This window comes from Barbus barbus, assembly GCF_936440315.1.
Source record: "Barbus barbus genome assembly, chromosome: 40".
NCBI classification, from domain to species: domain Eukaryota; kingdom Metazoa; phylum Chordata; class Actinopteri; order Cypriniformes; family Cyprinidae; genus Barbus; species Barbus barbus.
In genome coordinates this window covers 5,197,304-5,224,273 of record NC_136718.1, presented here as the reverse complement: position 1 = coordinate 5,224,273, position 26,970 = coordinate 5,197,304, and the positions used below count along the sequence as shown (strand labels likewise).

The following is a 26,970-nucleotide window of genomic DNA, read 5'->3' as shown; positions in this document are numbered from 1 at the left end:
AAGTATGTTTACACATACGAGGAATTTGTTATAGTGACAGAAGCTCCACAGTGCAACAGAAAGACAGCAACAGGACAGGACACAGGTAATAAAGAATAATATACAAATATCCAAATAGGCAATGTACAAAACAGCAAAAACACAATATATAATATAAACTACTATATATGTACAGGTCATGTATGTGCAAATTAGAAATGAGAAAAATAAATAAGTGAGTGTGGTGAATGGATGATGTATTAGTTGTGTGTTCCACGTTTATTATTGAGTGTTCATGAGATGTATTGCCTGAGGGAAGAAACTGTTTCTGTGTCTGGTCGTACTGGTGCTCAGAGCTCTGTAGCGTCGACCAGACGGTAACAGTTCAAAGAGGGAGTGTGCTGGATGTGAGGGGTCCAGAGTGATTTTACCAGCCCTTTTGCTCACTCTGGATACGTACAGTTCTTGGAGAGTGGGGAGGGTTGTACCAATGATTCGCTCAGCAGTCCGGACTACCTTCCGTAATCTTCTGAGGTCAGATTTGGTAGCTGAGCTGAACCAGAGAGTTAATCAAGTGCAGAGGATGGATTCAATGATGGCGGAGTAGAACTGTTTCAGTAAGTCCTGTGGCAGGTTGAACTTCCTCAGCTGGCGAAGGAAGTACAACCTCTGCTGGGCCTTTTTCACAATGGAGTCAATGTGAATATCCCACTTCAGGTCTTGAGAGATGGTGGTGCCCAGGAATCTGAATGACTCCACTGCAGTCACAGTGCTGTTCATGATGGTGAGTGGGGGGAGAGCAGGGGGGTTTCTCCTGAAGTCCACGATCATCTCCACAGTTTTGAGCGTGTTAAGCTCCAGGTTGTTGAGACTGCACCAGACAGCCAGCTCCTTAACCTCCTGTCTGTAAGCAGACTCGTCTGTAAGCAGACCGTCCTGGATGAGGCCAATCAGTGTGGTGTCTTCTGCAAACTGCAGGAGCTTGACAGAGGGGTCTTTAGATGAGCAGTCGTTGGTGTAGAGGGAGAAGAGCAGTGGGGAGAGTACGCAGCCCTGAGGATCTCCAGTGCTGATGGTTCGAGTGCTGGATGTGAATTTGCCAAGCTTTACTAACTGCTGTCTGTCTGTCAGGAAGCTGTTGATCCACTGGCAGACGGAGGTGGGGACGGAGAGCTGAGTTAGTTTATTCTGAAGGGTTTCTGTGATAATGGTGTTAAAAGCAGAGCTGAAGTCTACAAACAGGATCCTCACATAAGTCCCTGGTCTGTCCAGATGCTGCAGGATGAAGTGCAGTCCCATGTTGACTGCATCATCCACATCACCTGTTTGCTCTGTAGGCAAACTGCAGGGGGTCCAGTAAGGGTCACAGCTTTTATGATTTGTCTGTCATCAACTACTGTTGTTTTCTCAGCCGATCAGGTAGTTGTTAGTTGCTGGTGTCGCTGGTGGTTTCCAAACTCTTGATTTCTCCATGCCCTTTGTTTTTGGTAGAGCTCTAATTGACTTCCTCTTTTCTTTTAGCATCTAAATTGCTTGCTTTTCTCTCAAAGTCAGCTCCCTCATCTTCATCCTGGTTTGTGTGTGTCATCATCGAATGCAAGATTCAGAATACAGAAGTAATGGATATAACTGATACGACACATTCCCTGCTTTTAATATCTGAAGAATTAATGCAACAGGACACAGCTGATCACTTAGAAAGACCTGTGAGGCAACTGCTCCAATACTTATGCTCTCATCAGATAGAGGGATGAACTCTAAAAGTGCTGAACTTCTTAGCTGGTAAAACATCTATATGTTGAATCACCCAATAATAAAATGACATTCTGTAGTTTTGTCTCATATTCATCTTTTAATCATGTTTGTAAATGTCTTGACTCCACAGCCAACAGAGCAATTTTGTCTTTACTGTTCCAATACTTTTGGAGGGCACTGTATATATGTGTGTGTGTGTGTGTATCTAAGTATATATACACCCCCCCCACACACACACATATACATTTTATGCATTTGGGAATGGAGACCCTAAATTAGTGTATATTGTGGCCTATAAATAATATAACAGAACAAGCTGAACTGATGGCGAAACAGGAAGCTGTATTGTGCAAATGTATTCTTTTAACACACACACTGGTGGTTGAGGGACAAATTCACTTACTTCAAAATCCCAGAAGGATATGGGGTCACTGTATGGACCAATCTCACACAGAAATGTCTCACAAAGTCATATTTCAAAGCAAAATGAAAAAATTAAATATAAAAGTAAAATGTAAAATAAAAAAAAATTATAATGTAACAATACAATATGAAAAATCTTAAAAAGAAAATTTAGCTTATTTTTTTGTTGGTTGAGTAAATTAGTATATCAGATTTTCTTATGATTTTGATTTGGGGAAATAAGACCCAGACACGTTCCTGACAGGTTTTGTGACATTCTTTTATTGCATTTAGCCATGAATGTAAAAAAAAAATCCTCTGAAATCCTTTCAACTGGTCACATTCTCAATTTTCATACAGTATGTTCTATATTCACATAAAATAATGAAGGAAAAATTGTGTTTAATAAATAGTTCCTAATGAAAAATGATTAGCAACTTATCAACCAAAATGGGATTTCTGCCTTTTCTGATGACATTTAAACAAAATTAAAATCTGAAAATCATTTACATGATTTTTATCTCTGCATAAACGACAAAAAAAAAAAATAACGGCACTTAGTGCTCATAAGGACATATACTCACGAATTCACTCAGTCCACCTTAAATTCACATAAAAAAAAATATATGCCAGCTTATATAATCTTATACAGTTTATATAGTCTAAGTCATATGATACACATACACTGCAAATCACGTTAATAAAAATGTATATAGGTAAACAATAATCATCTGCTGTGCCTTTTCATCAAGATAATCACTAAAATCTAATCTACTGTGCAAGTCAACAGACAGCTGCTGTCTGTCATTTCTGCATAGACTCATGTCATACAAGACATGCAAATGCATAGCACACTTACTAGCAAAGCTTCTCCTCAGGGCCCTTGATGGCTGTTATTCAAATCATACTTAAAAGGGACAAAAAGATTAGGAATAAAAAGAAATCGTTTCTGAATTATCCCAGTTTTCCATCCTGACATCATTTTCACAGCTTCCCAGAAAGGCAAAATGTTTCATAAATTCATGCCCTCTATAAATATTCACAAATTGCTTTCTGGGAAGCCGACAATGGGCTAAAGTCCATGAATGTCACATAGTTGGACTGTGTTTACAGTAACAGTGTGCTATCAATAGGAGCTCCTTTTTATGTCTCAGAGTCCTGAGGGTTTTTCTTTAAATCAACTTGAATCCCACAAAGTAATATACATTTTATATAAAAATCTGCACATTTGCACATCATTCTCATCCTGATGACGGTCTTTTAACTGCACTGTGCACGTGTCCTGTACCACGATTAAAAACTGTTCACGAGGCATTTCGTTTAGCACTGAAAGAAGTCCAAAGGCCGACGTTATTCCACTGGCAGCTTCTGAGTGAAAAAGCCTTTTTCCATCCTTCCAGGAAGCATCAGAGATCCCACGCCACTGCTGACCATGAGCAAGAGCAAAAAGAAGACATGGTATTATTACCACAGTACACCCCCAGATATCATGGTATTACTATATGTCTGTGACAGCTATGCGTTTAACAGACAGTATATATGACGCATGACTTGACTTGTTTAACTTACACGGGGCTGAATCTCCTCTTTTTTGCATCTGGTGCTTGTGGGACAGCTCCTTTTTCTCTTCTTTCTGCTGCCCGGTCCCTGTATTTCAGCTAAAACAAACAGCGCCACCCAGAGGTCAATACTTCAAAAGTGTAAAAGCAAGAGAAAGAAATGCCAGTTATATTTTGAAATGGTGGTTAGATATCAGAGGAACTGTAATCAGGGCTTTCAGAACAAGGTGAAGGCAGTATTTACCTCCGTTTCTGATCGCTCTTGTGTCTCTGACTGAGCCTGTCCGGCTCTCCTCTGCTCCAGATTTTGCTGAACATTGATAAATAAAAATCAACAATGTGAATATACTGGATTATTCTATTTATTTGACATTAAGAGAACTATGGTTAGTTACTGCAGCCCCAATTATAATTTGTGCCTCTAAAAATATAACCAAAATGAGACAAAATTTACAAAAATCAGAGAGTGTGAACAATTTAGCACAAGTGTTGTTATTCTGCATTTGGGCTGAGGAATCCCTGTGCTGTATGCAAAGCTAATACAGTTGGTCTAGTTATTGTCAATGTTATTTTAGTACTTTTATATATTATCATTAACATGATTTAGCTTTATTTTTATATATTGCCGTTTTCATTTTAGTTATGTTTTTGTAACATTAATATGTGCTTTAGAAATTACTTTTTGTCTTAAAAAATATTATATTCATTTTTATTTCAGGCTTAATCTTACACATTTCAGCAAGTTGCCAAGGCATTTATTTATTTATTTTTTATTTAAATTCAATTATGTTTTTCATCTAATATTAATATTTAATCTTTAATTAATTTACAAGGTTTTTAATAGACTTGGTTTTAGTTAACAGTAATAACACTGATTACTTGAGACTCATTTTTATTCATTTAACTTATTTTTTCCAAAACTTAAATCTATAAAAGTTCATAAAGAACAATATACTAGAATAAAAGCAAGGCTGTGAGGATAGATATACATCTATTCAGTGGGTTGTGCTGTTATATAATGTGATTTTGGATTCTTCTGTTGATGAAACACTGCAAAAATATATCTTTCCAAGCAATTTAGTAGACAAAAACTCCAGACTTGGGCTGTGGAAAATTGTAAATGATCAAGGAGCGTCACACAAATTTCTACACAAGGTCTATCAGAAGTGACGTGGCTCATGTTGGCAGATATCAAGGCATCGTGTGACGTGCATGACTCACCCGGTGTAGCTCAGAGAGCTGCTGATGTCTGATCAGAGCCTCTTTACTGGGGAACTGTCTCCTGCACAGCAGACAAGCCAATTTAGACCAGTCTGTCAGCCTCTCCTCTCTCTCTCCGGCCTCCTCCTCACTGTCTGTCTCTCCACTGTATCCTGCCACCAGACCCTGAGGAGGACTCTGCCGAGAGACAAGACCAGCAGACAGAAACATTATTTTTATAACACTGCAGTGCCAATAATAGAAAAGGTTTTTCTAACAGAGTACAACATAGAAGATGCAAGCGGTGAGCCGCATGGTAAAATGCACAAAATAGAAACAACACAAACACATGAAACAAGTCAAAGAAATTAAATGCAAGTAAAAAACAAGCCCTGTCTCAGCTTTGCTTGTGTTAAATTATTGTTGCTATATATTTACTGCTTTGTATATAATGTTAAAACGTAAAAAACAAAAACAAAAAGGCCATAATGTAACAAAACAAAGGAAATTCAACAAATAAAACCAGAAAAGAAAGATGAAACAAAAAGCATAATTAAATTAAAACCAAAAATCATAACATTAGGTAATAAAACCAAACCAGACCAGACTAAAAAAAACAAAACCTTGTCTTTCTTCTGGATGTTTGATGTTACATCAGAACCTGAGGTTGCTCTCTTCCTCGCTTTGTATGTTAAAAAAAGTCAAATATAAAAAAAAAAGGCAAAAAAACAAAAACAAACAGCCATACTGTAACAAAACAAAAATTCAACATAAAAAATATAATGTAACCTAAGATGAGAAACAATCCAAAATAAAATGAAAATCAAACACCATAACATAAGGTAACAATAATAATAATAAAAAAATGGATATTTGCTCTGTTCAAATATTTTGCTTTGTACATGTTAAAAACTTGAAATAATAATGAACAAAGTCAAACAAAATTAAAAAGCTAAAAAAAAAAAACAAGAACCAAACACCATACCATAACAGAACAATGAACACAAAGCAAAAACAGAACAAAAGTGAAAAAGGAAGACAAAACACACCTCTCTTTCTTCACGATGTTTGATCTGCTCCATCAGAATCTGAGGTCTCTCCAGCAAGGCACCCTGTGAAGAGGGAAGAAAAAACACCATCAGTTATTAGTGGTTCAACAGATCACAAATCTCACGGTTCGGATGAGCCATGGATTGGATCGTTTTTCGGATTAGCAAGAAAATAAAAAAATATTTCAAAGTACTTCTTCGATACCACAGCAAAAACTCTTAAGCCCCGTTCACACCAAGAATAATAACTATTAAGATAACGATATTAGCATCCACACCAGCGGACGATATCGTCTGTTTATTCTACGCGCACGTGCGCCTGTCCCTTTAAATTCTCGAGCTCCTTATAGCAGGATGGATTCTGATTGGCTGTCAATGTTTGTATCGTTCATCAGCTGGAAAAATCGTTCTGGAAGTGATTCCAACAATATCGTTTCTCTGTGCCTTTATCGTTATAGTTGTGGTGTGGACGCTATTCTTTAATATTGAGAACGATTTTTAGAACTATATCTTTATAGTTATCGTCCTTGGTGTGAACGGGGGTTAACAGCCAGTAAAAATACTAATTACAAGCAGAGATAAACACAACAGAACAATGTTACAAATAAAATGAGGTCGGTCGTATTCAGATCAACTACGATCCGTTCAACCACTAGCAGTTATATAAATGAAGAAGCCTGGCATTAAATCAGACGTGTAAAAACCCAACCTTCATCTCCAGGACGGCGTAGCCTGCGTCGGCGCTGGCAGATTCCCGTCTGTCATCGGGTCTCCCCTGTGCCATCAGTCGAGAGTTAGTGCCCACTCGCCCGTTCTCCTTCTGCCTGTTCAGGCTTTTGGCCCACCGCTCCATGTCTTTGGCGATCTGAAGAAAAGTACAAACACAACAGGAAGAGATACTGAATTGAAATCACATCATCTCAAAACCTCACACTCTATTGGTACACCTGGTTTCTGATTTCTGACAGCAGCAGTCTGAGGCTGTACCTGCTGTGCCGTCTTATTCTTGGGCTTGTCCTTCTTGTCCTTGCTGCTGTTGGGAGCACCTGTAAGGTCAGAGATCGCTCCTGCGTCTGTGGTGTCATCGGACGTCTGTGACGGGGCAGGAACATACGTGTGTCTTTCCCCATCCCAGTACATGTACTGCTGCGTATGGGGATTATAGTAGTACTAGAAGTAGATCACAAAAGCAAACAGCAACATATCAGTATCAGTGAGCTTGTATAAAAAGCTTTGGTTAGTTACTCATTAACAAGCATGACAGACTGGTCATTAAATAAAGACAAAGGCCAAGATTTCTTAAATTTACGGGTGTCTTTTGTCTTTACTGTTCCAATACTTCTGGAGGGCACTGTATGTTGAAGTTGAATACTTCAGGACATTGACCCTCCAGTAACAGGATTGGATACTTGCTCAAAAACAATCAAAAGCCCTATTCGGACGGGACTAGTTTTCCAGGGGTTCGTTAGAGAAATTGGTGTTTCAAAGACATACTTTGAAAAAAATAAAATAAAAAATAAACTAATAATAATAATCAGGTTATAAGAATCAGAACTCAAATGTAGTTTAGAAAACTAGTCCCATCCGAATAGGGCTAAAGACTCCTGAGCAAGCTAATCACCTGTGAATTTGGGTCATAGTAGAGGCCTGTAAGAGGGTCGTAGTAATAACCAGAGCCCTCATCGTACTGGTACGTGGACACGTCAGGATCCGCTGCAGGGAAGAGGAAATACAACTGATGCACCTTATTCATATGAAACCAAATATGCACAGGAATCCATCAGGTCAGCTTAAAAACAACAACGCTAAATTAAATGGCTAGAAAAAGTATGTGAACCCACTGGGTCTGGTTGATTTTCTGCATTAACTGGTCATGAAATGTCATCGATCTTCATCAAAAGTCACAAATATAGACAAACACATTGTACTTGATCTAAATGAACTAAGTTGATCAAATGAAAGTGTAATGCAGTCAGTACGTGTTCCTTCACACGGCCATATTTTTACGCTGTTTGGTGTGACTAAATCCATCAAACCTTCTCAGTGACAAACTGTAATAAATCCAAATCCATGGATCTATAAGGTTTACGATAGGTCTATAAGGTTGTTGAATAAATGCACTTATGCCCCTCTGTGCCACAAAACAAATTGTTTTTTGTTGTTTTGATAAAGACATTAGTATAATTGGAATTAATATTAGGAATGTCGCCGTTTAGCTTTTGAGAGACGATTTAGATTTTTACCAGTTTTTTAATATAAGGAGTGTTTATATTTATGATAATACAATAAATGAGGAAATTAGATCAAATAAACCGTATGCATGCTTTTAGATGAAACTGTTGTCATTTGAGAAATTATATCAGAATTATTGCAATCATGATCAGTAATCGTGATAAATCGAGCAAAATAATTATATTATCAGTTTAACCATTATGCAGGATGAAAATGTGAAGTTTTATTCAATAAAAAAAACTAGACTAAAATTCCCAGGTTTTACTAAAACTTGACTATTATATTAAGTCAACCTAGCCTCTTTTTGTTTAAAGACAAAAAAAGACATTTGACAGAGGACTAAGATTAAAATAAAAGATAGCCGACAGAATTAACACTAGTTCACATTCTTTTTCTAGTTAATGTGCATTTTTGGTCAAATAAATGTTTAACCCAAAATGAAAACTCTATCATTAATTACTCACCCTCATGTCGTTCCAAACTCGTAAGACGTTCATTCATCTTTGGAACTAGTGTCGGGTATCGTTTGAATTATATCAATATCGATTCCAATGGGATTAAAAATGATATCAAACATATTTATTGTGCATCTCTTTTTGCAAAACATTTAGTTGCAGCTGAATACCATGAACAAAAATCAACAGGCTACCTAAAAACTGGACTCGTTTAAGAGCCGTTCATGTGCAAAATAGAGCTGCATGATTCTAGATAAATTGTAGTTCTCACGATTCTGATTCACTCTGATTTACTCGTTTTATTATAACGAATCTCTTGAATGATTCAAAGATAAACACATTTTAACAGCCCCCTATTGGGGTAACAATGGAACTGCTAAATCTTTATTTGAAGTATCAAATTACTTTAAAAATGTGATTTGCTCTGTTTCGAACGCTACAGAGTTTATATCCGAACTATAAACTTTTATTCCAGTACTTCTGAGATTATATTAATGTTTGTAAGAGAAATAACGATGTGTGGTTGAAAAGACTGAAGCTGCTTCATTCATATACAGGTCCTTTTCAAAAAATTAGCATATTGTGATAAAGTTCATTATTTTCTGTAATGTACTGATAAACATTAGACTTTCATATATTTTAGATTCATTACACACAACTGAAGTAGTTCAAGCCTTTTATTGTTTTAATATTGATGATTTTGGCATACAGCTCATGAAAACCCAAAATTGCTATCTCAAAAAATTAGCATATTTATCCGACCAATAAAAGAAAAGTGTTTTTAATACAAAAAAAGTCAACCTTCAAATAATTATGTTCAGTTATGCACTCAATACTTGGTCGGGAATCCTTTTGCAGAAATGACTGCTTCAATGCGGCGTGGCATGGAGGCAATCAGCCTGTGGCACTGCTGAGGTGTTATGGAGGCCCAGGATGCTTCGATAGCGGCCTTAAGCTCATCCAGAGTGTTGGGTCTTGCGTCTCTCAACTTTCTCTTCATAATATCCCACAGATTCTCTATGGGGTTCAGGTCAGGAGAGTTGGCAGGCCAATTGAGCACAGTAATACCATGGTCAGTAAACCATTTACCAGTGGTTTTGGCACTGTGAGCAGGTGCCAGGTCGTGCTGAAAAATGAAATCTTCATCTCCATAAAGCTTTTCAGCAGATGGAAGCATGAAGTGCTCCAAAATCTCCTGATAGCTAGCTGCATTGACCCTGCCCTTGATAAAACACAGTGGACCAACACCAGCATCACTGACTGTGGGTACTTGACACTGGACTTCAGGCATTTTGGCATTTCCCTCTCCCCAGTCTTCCTCCAGACTCTGGCACCTTGATTTCCGAATGACATGCAAAATTTGCTTTCATCCGAAAAAAGTACTTTGGACCACTGAGCAACAGTCCAGTGCTGCTTCTCTGTAGCCCAGGTCAGGCGCTTCTGCCGCTGTTTCTGGTTCAAAAGTGGCTTGACCTGGGGAATGCGGCACCTGTAGCCCATTTCCTGCACACGCCTGTACACGGTGGCTCTGGATGTTTCTACTCCAGACTCAGTCCACTGCTTCCGCAGGTCCCCCAAGGTCTGGAATCGGTCCTTCTCCACAATCTTCCTCAGGGTCCGGTCACCTCTTCTCGTTGTGCTGCGTTTTCTGCCACACTTTTTCCTTCCCACAGACTTCCCACTGAGGTGCCTTGATACAGCACTCTGGGAACAGCCTATTCGTTCAGAAATTTCTTTCTGTGTCTTACCCTCTTGCTTGAGGGTGTCAATGATGGCCTTCTGGACAGCAGCCAGGTCGGCAGTCTTACCCATGATTGCGGTTTTGAGTAATGAACCAGGCTGGGAGTTTTTAAAAGCCTCAGGAATCTTTTGCAGGTGTTTAGAGTTAATTAGTTGATTCAGATGATTAGGTTAATAGCTCGTTTAGAGAACCTTTTCATGATATGCTAATTTTTTGAGATAGGAATTTTGGGTTTTCATGAGCTGTATGCCAAAATCATCAATATTAAAACAATAAAAGGCTTGAACTACTTCAGTTGTGTTGTAATGAATCTAAAATATATGAAAGTCTAATGTTTATCAGTACATTACAGAAAATAATGAACTTTATCACAATATGCTAATTTTTTGAAAAGGACCTGTACATGACAGCTGCTCTCTTTAGGTCAGCGGCAGCGCGAACACAGATGTTCAAATGACACTGCTGTGATCGTACGCTGCCGGGACGACCCACAACGAAGGGATCGCACACATCAAAGGTTGAGGAATGAAACGGACGAATCATTGTAATTTAGGAATAGCACGTTGGTGTTTGAATCGTGTTTGTGATCTTTAACGATCTGTTAAATTAAACTGCTTTGTCATGTTGGTGGTGACCCCTCTCTTGCAAAATGTTTATCACAAATATTACTTGGCTTTTTCGGCTTCTGATCGCAAGTGTAGCCAAACTTTGGAGCGCTTGGATTACAGAGCAAGATCTTGGCAGATCGCACACAGGAATCGATAGGCAGAATTTTAATTAATTTTACAACAAGTATCCGATTTATGACCTTAAGTATTCTGGAATTGGAATCGAATTTCGATTCCCAACCCTATTCGGAACCCAAATCGAATAAAGTTATTTTTGTTTCTTTGCACACAAAAACTACTCTCGCAGCTTCATAAAGTTATGGTTGATCTACTGATGTCACATGGACTATTTTAACGACGTCCTTCCTACCTTTCTGGGCCTTGAACGTAGTAGTTGTGTTGATGTCTATGGAGGGTCAGAGAGCTCTCGGATTTCATCAACAATATCTTAATTTGTGTTCTGAAGATGAACGAAGGTGTTACAGGTTTGAACGGGTGGGTGGTTTGCTTACGGTACTGCTGGCACTCCAGAGCGGTTCCAGGTGTGGCAGGCTGGTTTGGGGTAGCAGGCTGAGGTTTCCCAATGATTTCCACCGGGGCCTTTAAACACACACACAGTATAAAGAACGACAATTAGTGCTTCAGATAAGCAAAAGCTTTAAACTTAATAGTAACAAAGCAAATAAACTTCTGAATGAACAGGAATAATAGAACACTACCTGATGGGCTTGCGTGGGGGTTGTAGTGGTGACAAGTTGGCTCTGGGATGCTACAAGCGCCAATATGGAGGTAGCACCCGTTTCCCCTGTGATCACATACACATTCACACTTACTGCAATACAAGACTCGTCTGCTGACAGCAGATGTACGTGAGCTGTGGTTATACCTGTAGCGGATGTTCCTCCGTCAGGAGCACCTAATGTTGTGTGGCTGGTCAGTAGCGCAGACACTGGCCCTTTAAAGGCTTGCGCCTCTGCACTGAGAACCTGCAGGGCCGCCTGCCCAAACACAGCTGCTGCCGCCCCCTGCTGGTGCACACCCATATCCCCGCTCTGAGCTGCTGCCGAGAGCTGGGCCGTCTGGAACAATAACCAGTGGTCACCATCTCAACAGGAGTTTATACTGTGTGCATATTTATATATACACAATATATGTGTGTGTGTACGGTGTATATTTATTATGTGAACAAAAACTTATTTTGGATGCGATTAATCGCTTGACAGCACAAATTTTTACTTTACCCGTCTTCACTATTTAATGACATGACAAATTTATATTACCGCCACATTAAGATGTTTATTTCTCAACAATAAATATGTAGAAACGATCTAATTATATCATGAAAAAGTTGATATTAAAACTGCCTTATGTGCAATTTAAATGTTTCTAAACAACTCAGTTTGTACTTGAGTGTTGATTATTAAATACATGTAATTAAATCATTCATTATGAAACCCATTTTCAGAATTTGGCAAATTGAAACTTATATTTTGGTTTCAGTGTTTTCTTAAAACAATTATAATAAAATCAGTGCATCACTACTTGAAATGGCTAGTACAGTATCATGGTAATATTCAACAAACAATCAGTTTTTTTTAATTATTGGTTAAGATGAAATAGAACCAAGTTTGAATATAACAGGTCCATATCACATTTTTTCCCCAGTTGTTTTTAACTAGTAACAGTCACAGCCCAAAAACATCTTCAGGTAGACAAATGTGGTACAGAAGCAGAATAAAATTACATTAATTTAGTCTGCTGCCACATTTAAACATTGTGTGCCCTTTCATTTTAAACCATTCAACATCCTAAAGTTAATTTGTCATCCAAATTAGTATTAAGCCTAATTTCCCAGTGTTGTGGGTACCTGAGTGACGGCCCACTGAGCTGCAGCTATAGCTGTACTCGCTACTGTCGCCACACTCACTCGATTCCCATCTGTCAGAAAAACATCACTGAGAGACAGAGAGAGAGCTCATAAAACTCTACCCCATTCATATAAGCATTATTACAGTAATAAGGTGTTCTGTAAATATTCTCTCACATGTGTGGCTTCACTGCATTTTCCTATTACACAACTATGACGTCAGCCTTACGCTGCAGGATCAGTATCAGAACATCATGAACTCATACCGTTTGGAGCCCTTGGCAAACTCCACAGAAATGAGCTTTCCATCGATAGAGAGAGGAGGCTGTAGGGACTGGAGGATCTGAAGCAGCTGTGAAGCCTCCTAAAACACACATATTAGTCTTAAACATATGCTTTGTAGCCACGATACAGCGCTAACAGAAGTGGTGTCATCGTCTTACTACAATAGTAGTGAGCTGCAGGAAAGCAAACCCTCGGTTGAGCTGCGTCTGTTTGTCTTTGATGAGCCGTACATTTGAAGGTGAGAGAGAAGCAAACGGGGCCAGAGCAGACAAAATGGCCTCCAGCGTTGTATGGGGTCCCAGATTTCTCAAAATCAAAGCTGAAGAGGATAGATGTGAATACAGTGTATTACCCCAGATAAAAGATTTAAAGGCATAGTTCACCCAAAAACTCACCCCCAGACCATCCTTTTTTTCTTCAGCAGAATAGTGAAGAAGATTTTCAGCTGAAACCTTGGTGATTCATAAAATGCAATTCAATGGCTACCGTCACTTTGAGAGTCAGACACTAAATTAATACCTATGGCTTCTGATGATATAACAAGGTCTTATGAAGAAAAATGATCTGTGCAGTCTCGGGCAATGGGGAAATTCTACTCTTTTTGTTTTAATCAACTAGTCCAAAACATTGATTCATTTACGATAAGCACTCAATGACGTCATGTATACCCAAAGCACCCAATAATGATCTAAAAAGCAGGTGTTTTACTTGTCTAAAGCATATAAAGTGAATAAACTGGTCTTTGTTAGCTCATCTTTCTACATAAACCACGAAAAACCATTAAAACTTTCATTTGCACAGTTCACACATCCGGCTCATTGGTCTTCGGTCTGAGTCGAACGCTTTCCTCAGTTCAGTGACCGCTGGAGTAACTGGAGCGCTGAATGAGTAGGGTTAGGTTTAGGGGTAGGGATTGTGTTAAATCTAGATTTTTGGACTGTAACGTTGATCCAGGATCAACAAAAGATACTTGGCAAAATCACGGCGCCCAAGTAAATTAGCAGCAAATTTAAATTTTGGGGTGAACTATCCCTGTAAATGTGTGTATAACTTACTGTCATTGGCCACCTCGACAGCCGGGGACGAGGAACTTAAGCTGATAAGTGGAGCTGCTGTCTGGTATATGGCAGGAAGGGGCAGTAAACCCTGAGCTGAGTCCTTTAATTGCCCCAGAGGTAAACTCTTTGGCACCAGAGGCAGTTTCAACTCAGCCTCTGAAAACAAAGGGCCATATGCACAAACATACATTTATATTCATGTTTTTGCCATGCTGTCACAAATAACCTCAACAAATTAATTTGAATTCACACCTGATTTTGGAACTCCGCATTTGAAGCACTTTTCTCTTCGTTTGAAGTTCTGTACTCCACACTGTCCATCAAAACAGATGTTTGGGAAAAAACATTTTGTTTACATAAATAGCCGATATTTTGTTTTTTCCCCTTATGTCATTCCAAATCCACAAGACTTTTTTTTATTAATATTTTAAACAAAAATTAAGATATTTTTTGTTGCCCCTCCACTGAAACTCCATTCCACCAAAACTTTGATGCTTCAAAATCATAAAAGTAATCCATGTAAATCGAGCAGCTTAATCCAAGTCTTTTGAATAACTTTGTTTCTAACAGAGGCTGCGTTTACACTGGCAGAAAAAATCTGATCTTTTGCTCACATCTGACACAGATCTGAATTTGATGCACACGTGTAAACACAAAAATCCACACGCGATCAGATTTTTTTGTATCCGATCTGAGCCGTTTCCAAATGTGGTTTTAAATCAGATACATAGCCGATATCTGGACATCCGACCTACGTCTAGACACACATATCCGATTCGAACTCCCAAAGCGAGGGTGACACGTTTGTTCATAAAGATTTTTAATGCCGGCGTGCTGTATGCGGTCGTATTTTATTGAAATGGAAACTTTATATAGCTAAGAAATGGTCTCTTCAGAAGTCTTGGATTAAACCGCTCAATTAATATGGATTAATTTTATAACTAGTCTTTATGAACTTTTTGAAAGTTTAGGGACAAAAATCTTTCATGTTTCAATAAAAATATCTCCATATGGGTTTGGAACAACATGGTAAATGACAGAATTTTCATTTTTTAAATGAACTCAAAACTAATTAAGCTGAAATAACGAACATTATGAAAGTTACCTTATTGCAGAGCCAGTCTTCATTAGCACGGGGCTTTGGGTCACTGTAGTGCATAGACACACGCTGTCCCAATATAGTGAGCAGTCTCTGAAAGTGAGACACAGGAAGAGAAGGGACAAAAGAATAAAAGAGGTAAATATCATTTTCAGGGTGGAATTGGCACACTTGAGACCTCATCTCACACAAGAGGGGAGGAGAAGACTGGATAAAAGAGAGAGAGGAAGACAGATATCACCATCAGCTTGAGAGGACTCAGAAAGACGCGCCGGCCTGCGTGTGAGAGAGTGTGTGCGGACACCCTCTCCGGCCAGAAGCCTCAACCTCCCCCATTCAGGGGAACAAAAACATGTCACGCTCACTCCTGCCCAACCTTGAAACCCACATTAAGCCACAAATAAAACATCAAGACAGAGGTTTCACGAAAGCAAACTCATACAGCGATGACAGGGCATGTAGAATAAAGACCTGAATGTATTATTAAACCTGCGCCAACATAATTCCTCGAGGAGCTCAATGCTTAAAAACAAACGACAACTTCCCTCATTCAATCTGTACTTCACACTAGCATTAAAGAGATAATTCACCCAAAAATGAAAAATAGCTACTTTACTCACCCTCAGGCCATCTAAGATGTAGGTGACGTTTTTTTTCAAGAAGAAGATTTTTAGCTGAAATCTCTAAAAAGAACCAGTTCAGAAGAATATGTTTGTGAACAAATCACTCTGGACCATCTGTCTGAGGCTCTGGATTACAGATAATAATGATGTTAATAATAATTTAGTTTCTTGCACACGCTGATTGTTTCACTTCATAAGACCTCAATATATCGGGTTGGTTTGTGAACAAAAAAATCATTGGATAAGACCAAATCTGCAAGGCCATTAGCAGCAAGAACACTACATATCCATGTTCATTTCACATGGTTTTATATGTGAAATAATTAGTGCTTATTACGTCTGTGAAGACTTCTGGTCAAAGTCTACAGTTTTCTGTACAATTGTATGTGGAAACAAAGGCATCATTATTTAGATCAGATTATATTCCACACGGTCTATTATTGTGGCATCATCAGCACAAAAACAAACTTGTGGTTTACTCTTCCTGTCTAAGCCGGCGGTTCTTAGTCAGAATAAGCTGCGATGTGGACCTGATGCTCTCCAGCACTTCAGCAAGGAGGTTTACTTCAGGTATTTTGAGGGGAATGATGCTGTAATAAGTGTACCATAACAAACATACATATGTCTGCCATTGTATCACATTATTAATAACTTATTCCTAGCTATCATGTAAACTGATATTCAGTATAGAGGTCAGCTAATCTATGGACTCACTGGTAATAATTAATTAGATGATACATTAGTGGAACACCAAATTTTCATGCTGTTTTGGAACACGTTTCAAAGCCATGTGGATTCAACTAGAGACAAAATATAGGGCAGGTCTCACGCTAGGATCTTACGGCTGCCAAGAGACACTGTGGCAGATGACTGAAAAAGGGAGATGATAGCACACACAAACTGAGCTTTCAGGGGAACGCTGCTGAATTTATATTGAACTTGGGCATTTCCAGAAAATACCCAACTAGTAGCAGTGTTCGATACTTGTGCTAGACGGACAACCGACAGACCTCATTCTTAAGAGATGGCGAAATCTGTGAAATCATAAGGAATCCAGGCGTAAAGGGTATATTATATCCATACACGTGTGGACTTGTAGTGTGTATGCGTGTGTGCAGTGTGAAGTGACCTGGTTGGTCTCCATCCAGCGGCTGGCCTCCTGCAAGTGATTAAACTCGACGAAGGCGAATCCTCTGCTCTGACCTGGAGACACAGCCGTCGCCGGGCCACAATGACAGAACAACAACAACGCAGTGAGGGGTTAGTGTTTTCATATCGAGAGAGAGAGAGAGAAATAAAGAGAGAGAGATGGTAGAAAGAGATATAGCTGTATTCTAACCAATCATCACACTGTTGCCTTTAAACAGCTATAACGGTTGGAATTTTTTGTCCCTCTGCTATTTACACCAGTCAATTTAACATTAATTGCACAAGACAATTGCAAGAAACTATTAGATGTCTGATGCTTCACCAACAAAACCTAACATCTGAGAACTATATATACTACCGTTCAGAATATTACAATTTAAAAACAGCATTTCAAAATGCAAAGCTGATTTTTTAGCATCATTACTCCAGTCTTCAGTGTCATATGATTCTTCAGAAATCATTTTATGCTGATTTGCTGCTCAAGAAACATTTATTATGCTGTGCTGATTAATATTTTTGTGGAAATCATGGTACATTTTTCTCAAGATTCTTTGATAAATAGAAAGTCCAAAAGAACAACATTTACATGAAATAGATTATTTTTTTTTTTTACTGTCACTTGTGATCAATTTAAATTTAACACACACACACAAAACCATCCAACATAAACATCATTTGTGATTCTTGTTTTTAAAACGTTTCGACGCTCCCCGATTAACGAAATTTGCATACAAGTCTAATTAATAATACCTCTAATCTCATTTTGACTATAGGTTTAAACTTGTCTGAAATCACAACCGTCTGTACAGTACAGGCCGATACCTGTGGGCCTGTGGACTGTGTTTAAACAAAGATGTCTGGCCAATCTGCTCACACTGGATTAAGAATAAAGCTCTTAGAAATAGGCATTCCAAGCAGTCATACTGCAAAAAAAATAAAATCTAATTGCTAAAAAAAAAAAGACATTACATTTGGACCATAACCATTTTAATTCAAATTAAACTGACTAATCTTTAAACTGTGTTCAACAGCTATTCCACATGCCTTAAGTCAATAGTTTTCCCTGAACTTCTACCATAATACTTCCATGCCACTGACACATAAATGGGGTGGAAAAAATAAAGGAAACACCTGGTAATACATCATTATCAAGGATCTATTTACACGGTTTGCCTTCAAACAGCTTCAGTCCTTAGGATGCGGTCACACAAGTCCACAACCGTGCGGGGAACAGCACCATTCAAGAAGAGAATCTTGCTCTTATTTGAGGTGTACAGGATTTTGCAGAACATCTCGTTCAGAAGATTTTTTACAATGACATTTACATCTGGTAATTAACAACATCATGGAAGGTGTTTGACCTCATCCTGCTGTTTAAGAAGTCATTCTCAGTTGTATCGCTGCAGGCGTTTTCACCACAGGATATGGGAACAGTGTTTTCCCCTTAGGTGGCACTGATCCCGTTATGTAACTAGAGTAGTTGATTTAAGATGCAGACGACAGGACGATGAATGACTTCATGGCGTAGCCTATGAGAATGCAGTTATATGCCCGTAAATGATATTTGTGCTGTCAAATAATTTATCGAAAATAATAAATATACACACACACACGCATTATGTAAACAAAAACTTTTATGTATATATAAATACACACACAGTGTCTCGGTCCGGCGTAATAATCAAGGAACTTTGCTGCCGTACCATGGGTGCAGCAGGCGCAGTGATATTATATATGACTTTAAATGATATTTTGGGGGTAATTTCTTAGCCCAAATTGAAGTGTGATTAATTGGGGGTATATAATGTGCTTGACGGCCCTAATAAACTATGTATTACAGTCATCAGACATAATGATTCCCATGATTTAGCTATTCTTTTATTGATTAGGAACAATTAAGAGTTTCCTAAAAGACAGATTTAAATGTCATTCTTTGGCTTCTTCAAATGTAAATCCATTAGAACACAGACCAAAGATGAATCCTCAAAGCATCTCTTACTCTTAAAACTAATTAATTGACTCATCTTTGAAGCTGTGCGATTAAATGACCTGAAAGAAACAAAGTCTTTTAAATGGTGTTTACATTATTTTGTCCACCCTTTTAGCTGAGGACACAAAATTCCAAAACCCATCAAAAAAGCCAGAAATTGCTCACGTAAAGATCAGCCACACTTGTCTTCTCAACACAGCTATTGCAAAATACTTACACAATGTAAGGTGCAAGATCTTCCCCAGACTTCAGGACAAGAGCAATCAAAGTGAGATGAGGTATAAGGCTGACAGGACATGTGAAACAAGCTTGGCACTTGGGAGTAGTTGTGTTTGTGCTTGTGTGCAGTGTACATGTTTCCATTATTCCCATGCTTGTGGATGTATCGGGAGTGTTTATGTGAATGTTGTCTGGTTAAGAATAGTCTGACAAGGGGTGTGGTAAGAAAACAGTAACACAATAGAGAACAGGAAATAATCAGTGATGGCTGGGAGTTAAAAAACATACACCTGAAGGTTTCAAAGCACCAGTACTAAACAGCATCTTTACTCAACTCAACTACACCAGGAGGGAAGTGAGAAAAAAAGAGAGAGGCTGTACTGAAATAACACACTGAACTAGGCAGACGCAAGAGTGAGACAAGGCTTGTTATAAAAGGCAGTGGAAGAGAGACTAGGAGGTCAGTCTGGGGTACCCTTAGTAGAGCTTTCTTACCTGAAGACTTGTTCCTCATGAGGCGAACCTCTCTGGGCTGGATCCCTTGCTCCTGCAGTCGAGCCCGAATCTAAAGATCAAACACCAGCGCTTAACTACACCAAACCTCATAGCAGGACCTCAAATAAAATATTTGGGCAAAATGAGTATGATAATGGCTGAAATTTACTGAAACTTTACTCACCCTCAGACCATTCAGGATGTAGAGAGTTTGTTTCTTCATCAGAACAGATTTGGAGAAATGTAGCATTGCATCACTTGTACATCAATGGATGCTCTGCAGTGAATGGGTGCCGTCAGAATGAGAGTCCAAACAGCTGATAAAAACATCACAATAATCCACACCACTCCAGTCCATCAATTAACATCTTGTGAAGTGAAAACTGCATGTTTATAAAAAACAAATTCATCATTAAGGCATTTTAACTGGAATGTGTTATTATGGATTATGGACTCATATTTTGGCCAGAAGCTTCTGTCACATTTTTTTCTCCTTTCACATCAACATCCATTGACATTAGTTTAGAACTGTTTTGGACTGCTTTCACTTATGAATGGTGCTCGATCTGTGCATATTTCTCTCCTGATTCAGAAAAGGTGACTTTTGAGGACGTGCATTTTAGCAATGGTTTGAAGTTAAAATGTCTTGATGTATTTGTTTCTTACAAACATGCAGCTTTTCACTTCACAAGATGTTAATTGATGGACTGGAGTGGTGTGGATTATTGTGATGTTTTTATCAGCTGTTTGGACTCATTCTGACGGCACCCATTCACTTCAGAGGATCCATTGCAGAGCAAGTGATGGAATGCTACATTTCTCCAAATCTGAGCCAATGAAGAAACAAACTCATCATCATCTTGGATGGCCTAAGGCTGATTAAATTTTCAGAATTTTTTTTTTTTTTTTGGCTGAACTGTTCCTTTAAATCCTGTAATTTGTAGCATGATTTGTATTACACCAAAAAATGTCAATTTATCACACTGTTTTTAAAAAATATTGACTATGTACAATGTAAGTCTCTAGTGCAAACAAACACCAACTCCCACACAGATGTCTATTGCGAAGTAAATGCAGTTCTATTTTAGTTTTGTTTTCTGTTGTAACAGAATGCCACAGACATTTACTGAAATGGTTACTGTATTCATATCAAGAAATAAAAGTAAGACAAACCTCGTTAACAGTGGCATTTGGTGGGAGCATTCGGAGCATGACAATGTTGCTGGGTTTTTGGACCTGCTCTGTATCAGACCTGTAGTCCTGGTCACGGGGTTCTGGCTCCTCATGGCTCATTTCCAGAGCACGATGAAAGCTTCCATCTCTTATTTTGTCCCGAGTTGGTTGGGATTGGTCAGGAAACCCCTAAATCAGAAAGACAGTCATCCTAGATCGCTTACTCTTCTCAAGTTCTTAATAACAAAGAGAAATGTTTAGATATGCTAAAATGTTTATACAGTAAACAATATAAGGCAAGTAAAGGAAATTAAGATTGAATGACTGTATGCTCATGATTCACAGAAAACAACCCGTTCTAGAGAGATAAATGTACTAACTTGTTTGTGTGCAGAATGTCTGATATGTTTGTCTTCCTCAGCTCTCCATTCTGCACTGTATTCGCCCTGAGAGTTGTGCCGCCCTCTAACTCTGCCCCAGGTGTTGTCCTCATTTTCTTCCCCTTCTTCTGGGGCTTGTTCATCCAGATAGAGCTTCTGTCCTGATCTAAATGTCTGCATATCGCTCCTGTGTGCATTAATCTCTGGGTCAAACTCATAATCCTTATCATCCTGCTGGTATCTTGAGTGGATATGCTCATTTGGGGGACTTTGAAGGAGACTTTTTCCAAGTTGGCTGTTTTCGGATCCATGATTTCTCTTTTGTCTGAATCCGGGTCGGTTATTCGAGAAATGACCTGAGGCAAAGTCTGTCACGGCTTCAAAACTACTATCAGGCTCATGCTGTCTTACATTTGTCAAGCTGCTATTCAGTCTATTTTCTTGCCCATAGCCGCGATAGTCCATGTCCCTGTAGTCATGATCATCACACTCTTTCCCATAGCGACCCATGCGGTCACCACGACCGCCCCTATGACACAATGAAAGAGAAAGATTTAAAAAAAAAAAAAAAAAAAGTTCACTCAATTCACTGAAAATTTACTCATCCTCAGGCTATCCAAGATGTATACGTTTCTTCATTGGAACAGATTTGGAGAAATTTAGCATTACATCACTTGCTCACTAATGGATGGTCTGCAGTGAATGGGTGCCGTCAGAACGAGAGTCTAAACAGCTGATAAAAACATCACTATATTAAGATATTTTTAAGTTTAAACCATTGCTTTTGACTAAAATACAACATTGCGTTCTCCAGTGAAAAAGACATCTCGTCTAAATCAGGAGAGAAATAAGCATAGGTCAAGCACCGTTTACAAGTGAAAATTGTCCTAAATAAATATATTGGTGGATATTGATATGCGAAGGACAAAACAGGATGGACATTTTCACTGGATGAAGTGTTATGGAGTTTTTGGCCAGAAGCAAATGTATACAATTAAAATGCCTTAATGATGGATTCGTTTCGTACAAATACACAGGTTTTTACTTAAGATGTTAACTGATGGACTGGAGTGGTGTGGATTACTGTGATGTTTTATCAGCTGTTTAAACTCTCATTCTGACGGCACCCATTCACTGCAGAGGATCCACTGGTGAACAAGTGATGTAATGATAAATTACTCTAAATCTGTTCCCATGAAGAAACAAACTCATCTCAATCTTAAATGATCTGAGGGTGAGTACAATCAACAATCTGGCTCCAGCGAAGAACCAAGCATATGCATTCATGTACTGTCTGTGTGGGTGATAAAATATATTTAAACTAAGCAGTGACAGCAGCATCCTGCAGTGGGAAGTGGCATTTAATCTAAAACCCATTTTAAATCAACATCCGTCTACTTCTTAGTTGTTATAGATGCAGTTTTATGGCATCTTATTAACGCAAAGACAACATGGAATACTTGTGCTTCCCCATATTTGTAAATCCATCTACTACACAGAAGGACTATTTAGGTAAACTTAAAAAAAAACAAGTGTGATCAGCTGCAGGAACTTAAAGCGGTCATGACATGAGAAATCAAATTTGTCTTGATCTTTTGGCATATAAGAGGTCTTTGTACCATTTAAATATCTTGCAATTTGTTTTTGCGTTTGGTTTCAACAGCTCGTTCGCATCTTTGTACAGATATCAGAAGGATCCCAGCAAAAGGAACAAGTGGATAGTTTATTTTAGGGCTGCACAATCAAATGCGATTGTCATGTGCATCTCATCAGTAAAGTCGGTTCTGTGATTAGTAGTAAATCTCCATCAGTGTTGGGCAAGCTACTTGGAAAATGTAGTGAGCTAAGCTAAATGTTACTCTTCATTAACTGAAGCTTCACTACACTAAAGCTACAGCCCTGGGAAATGTAGCAAGCTAAGCTACAGTAACATGACAAAAGTAGTTTACTATATCTAAGCTATTTAAAAAAAATAAATAAATAAATTATATTGAACCAACATCATACCAAGTCAATGCTCTCTCAGTGATCAATAAAACTGTCAGTCAAGCAGATAGACCGGCATAATAGTTCAGATTAATTGTGTATACAACCACTGTTACAAACCAATTTGTCAAAAACAAAATCAGTATCATATGGTGGCCGAGAGAGCTCAACGCGCTGCAACTTCAGAGAACACATGAAAATAGAAAAAGCACCAGCAAAATCAAGAAAACATCTGCAGGTGGTGCAAATGCTCAGAATACAACCAAATACATTTTATTTGCAGTGCGTTTCTTTGTTTGGTTGTGTTGTGAGCATTTGCAGCGTGTACGTTGTAAAATTGAGGAAGTTGTTTTCTTAATTTGCAGGCGTTTTTTCTATTTGCAGCGCGTTGAGCTCTCTCGGCCACCGTAGTATCATATACAGGGCCAGATTTACCTTATATTGTGACATAAGCAAAATAAATGTTTGCTGTAGGCCGGAAACCTCCTAGTGGTAGTTGGTATTGTGGCTTTATTATATACAGATACATTTATACAAAGGGTAACACTTAACAATAAGGTTCAATAGTTAACATGAACTAAGAATAAACTAATTTATTATTAACTAATAAATTAGTTAATGCACTGTGAACTAATGCGAACTACCAAAGAACAACTGTATTTTCCTTAACTAACATTAACAAAGATTAATAAATAGGCTGCTGTAATACATGTATTGTCCCCATTGTTCATTCATGTTAGTTAATATACATCTTATTGCATAGTGTTACCATATAAATGTATATCTCTATACAAATAGGCTAAGTTTATTTGCATCGTTGCATGTGTCATTATATTAAAATCAAGTTCAAATACAAAGTTTTTGACCAGCGAATGTTTTTTTCCCATCATTACCGCCACATCAGAGGCAGTATGTGCATCGCATTACGTTTTCATGAACTTGCAGGTTATACAGTTTTCTATCGCTATGTGGGCACTCAGTTTTTTTCTGTTATTTGGCCAAAATATCACATTATAAATTATTGACATGATTCGCCCAAGATATTTGGCTGTGACTCGACAACAAAATGATAAGACACTCTTCTTCTCTGCTCCTTAAAAACAAAAAAACGTTAGCCTTTATAAATATAATGTTTCTTGAGTAAAGAAAACGCTGTACTTATTCAATCAACAGTTCTTTATTTACCTTCGGACTGCAAACAAGCTGAGATGCTCTAAACTGCACGCCGCACTTCATTGACGAGAGAGGCGGGAGGAATAATGAGGTTTGACTGACAGTTTGAGGAGCCAATGGCGTTACGAGGTTTAGGGTGGTGGCGTCACTTACTGATCCAAGATCCTTAGCTGTTATATTTCTGATTTGAGCTTGAGTTTCAGAAATGCTTTGGAAAATTTAGCTATTGTTGACGTTACCGCGCTACTTTATCAAAAATAGAGCTTCGCTACTGAAAAGCTATTTGATTCAGAAAGCAGCGACGCTACCAGCACGCTATTGAGAAATTTAGTTAAACTAGTACTACTGCCCATCACTGATCTCCATCACCTGCTTTCAGATGGAGCAGCATTTACTACACAGAGCCATAGTTCTCTGACAAGCTACGCAATATAAAAACACATCGCAGACAATATAATCGTACAATTATGAAATCGACGAAATTGTTCGCGATAATGATAGCTGTTTGCAGAGCTTCTCAGTGAACGACGGCTCTGTGTAGTAAATGCTGCTCTATCTGAAAGCACCACATTTAATAGCATGTTTTATTAGCCCTAGTTTATTTTTAATGGCATCCTGGATCGTGTCAGAGGATTGATCAGAGTGTCAGAAAGAATTTTTTTTATAAAAAATAATTAGATGAAGTGGTACTAGACTAGATCTCCACATCGCGAACCGTAAATAAATTATTTTATCATGCTTTTTTTATCATGTTGTCAAAAACACTCACATGCAATAGCGAGGGGGCGTTGATACGGTTTCCTATGCAATGAAGTTAACCAATCATAACAGTGGCCGACTACTGAGAAGCCTTAAAGGACCCGCCCCTTAAAACAGGTCATTTTAGACAGATGGTCAGATTGAGGGTTTAAAATAATCATGTTTCCACATTTTTATTTGTTTTTTGTGCAAAAAAAAAACTTTATTAACATTATAAGTAAACCTCAAAGAACACACATATATATATATATATATATATATATATAAATAAAAAAAAAAAAGTCATGATCCCTTTAAATACTTTTCTGCATATAGTTACACACCTAAAATCTTTAGTACATTTAAAAGATGTTGGTTATTTGCCATTTACCCATTCAGCATGAAGTTATGTAATAAGGTCAAAATATTTATGCAAAAATCCATCCAGCGGTTAAATGCAAATTGATATTAAAAAGAGAAGGTAACACTGCAGGCTGATGGACTCTTGACCTACCTCCTCTCATAATCCATGCTTCAGTGCAAGTCCACAGAAACGCCCACTTCTTTCTCTGCCTGCTTCATTTACAACTGTTGACAAAATATGCATTTACCAATACATTAATGAAAAAAAGCATATAACAAAGAGATTTTTTACTTGACTTCAACTGATCTTTTTTATGCAAGGGTAGGACGGAAAGTAGCGTGAGCTGTACGTAATGCAATGGATTGGTCCAAGCCAAAAACTCATTTGCATATCATTTCTTAAACGCCATTTGGAAAAACTAAAAAAAGGGTGCAAAATGCGCGGTCAGATATGATATCCAGTAGTTGTTCAGTCCTGCAGATGCTAAACTGAGCCTGACACTAATCTATAGAAAAATATATCTAAATACATACACAACAACCGTCAATGAAAGTTGTATCCCTGTGTGCCCCAATAAATAGCATCTGGAAAACAGTGGCTGCGCGCGTGACAGCTTAGAATCAGTTCAGAGAGCACGAGCCGCCCACAGAACACCGTGACAAACATCCACATACGCACAACTTTTAAAAAACAGTATTTTAATCGCATAATAATGACACTTACCTCTGTTGCACCAGCAGCGTCACAAGCGTTGAAACTGATACAGTGTATCTCCAGCAGAGCTCCGTGTAAGATGGCCTCGGTCCGGGAGGCGGGGACACAGCTCTCCAGCTGATTGGCTGAAAACACACTGGCATGCAAACGCATAGAAATGTGTATTAGGTAAGACAACCATTACTAGTAGTAAACATGTTCTACACTGCAGGCAACTGATGCACAATTTTGTTAAATTGCATACAATAAAATGCAAAAATCCCAAAAAAGGTTTGGACACAGTACTATTCACAATACTAATACAATGCCCACTATTCTTCTTGACAGATCAAGTGCTATGATATATTTCAATGCTTTTTCTTTTACACAGTCATAAAGACGTGCTCTTAACTTTAAGACGCCAACATATTGGTCTGTTAAGGTTACATAATCTCCTGCTAAACGAAAAAAAAATCTGAAAAAGTCACTCAATTGCTTTGAACTGCTGAACACAACTGATCCTACACTGACTTACAAACTACACAATGAAAAGATAAATAAAAGAATCACAACCCAGTCTTTAATGCCCCCGGTTTCACAGACAAGGCTTAAGCCTACTCCCCGACTAAAATGTAAGTCTGAACTGTTTTAACTGAAAGAAACTTGTACTGATTGATCTTAAAACATGTCAGTGCCCT

General features: G+C 38.3%; 1 protein-coding gene across 2 annotated transcripts; it reads right to left on the bottom strand.

Moving 5' to 3' along the window:
* Positions 1 to 2,394: 2,394 nt before the first annotated feature.
* Positions 2,395 to 26,379, bottom strand: rbm10 (RNA binding motif protein 10). Of its 2 annotated transcripts, none has more exons than XM_079400915.1 (23): positions 26,303 to 26,379; positions 25,730 to 25,803; positions 21,319 to 21,847; positions 20,939 to 21,127; positions 19,766 to 19,835; positions 17,042 to 17,115; positions 15,296 to 15,382; positions 14,443 to 14,503; positions 14,188 to 14,346; positions 13,291 to 13,451; positions 13,114 to 13,211; positions 12,848 to 12,935; positions 11,867 to 12,059; positions 11,700 to 11,785; positions 11,493 to 11,580; positions 7,566 to 7,657; positions 6,932 to 7,114; positions 6,654 to 6,809; positions 5,945 to 6,007; positions 4,917 to 5,093; positions 3,940 to 4,005; positions 3,706 to 3,794; positions 2,395 to 3,562 (listed from the first exon to the last, which is right to left on the bottom strand). In XM_079400915.1, the coding sequence occupies exons 2-23, from the start codon at positions 25,744 to 25,746 to the stop codon at positions 3,487 to 3,489; spliced, it is 2,802 nt and encodes a 933-aa protein (XP_079257041.1). In that variant the 5' UTR covers positions 25,747 to 25,803; positions 26,303 to 26,379; the 3' UTR covers positions 2,395 to 3,486. The 2 variants fall into 2 exon arrangements, with proteins under 2 accessions (XP_079257041.1, XP_079257042.1); XM_079400916.1 differs by having other exon boundaries at positions 2,397 to 3,559.
* Between the last annotated feature and the right edge of the window lie 591 nt (positions 26,380 to 26,970).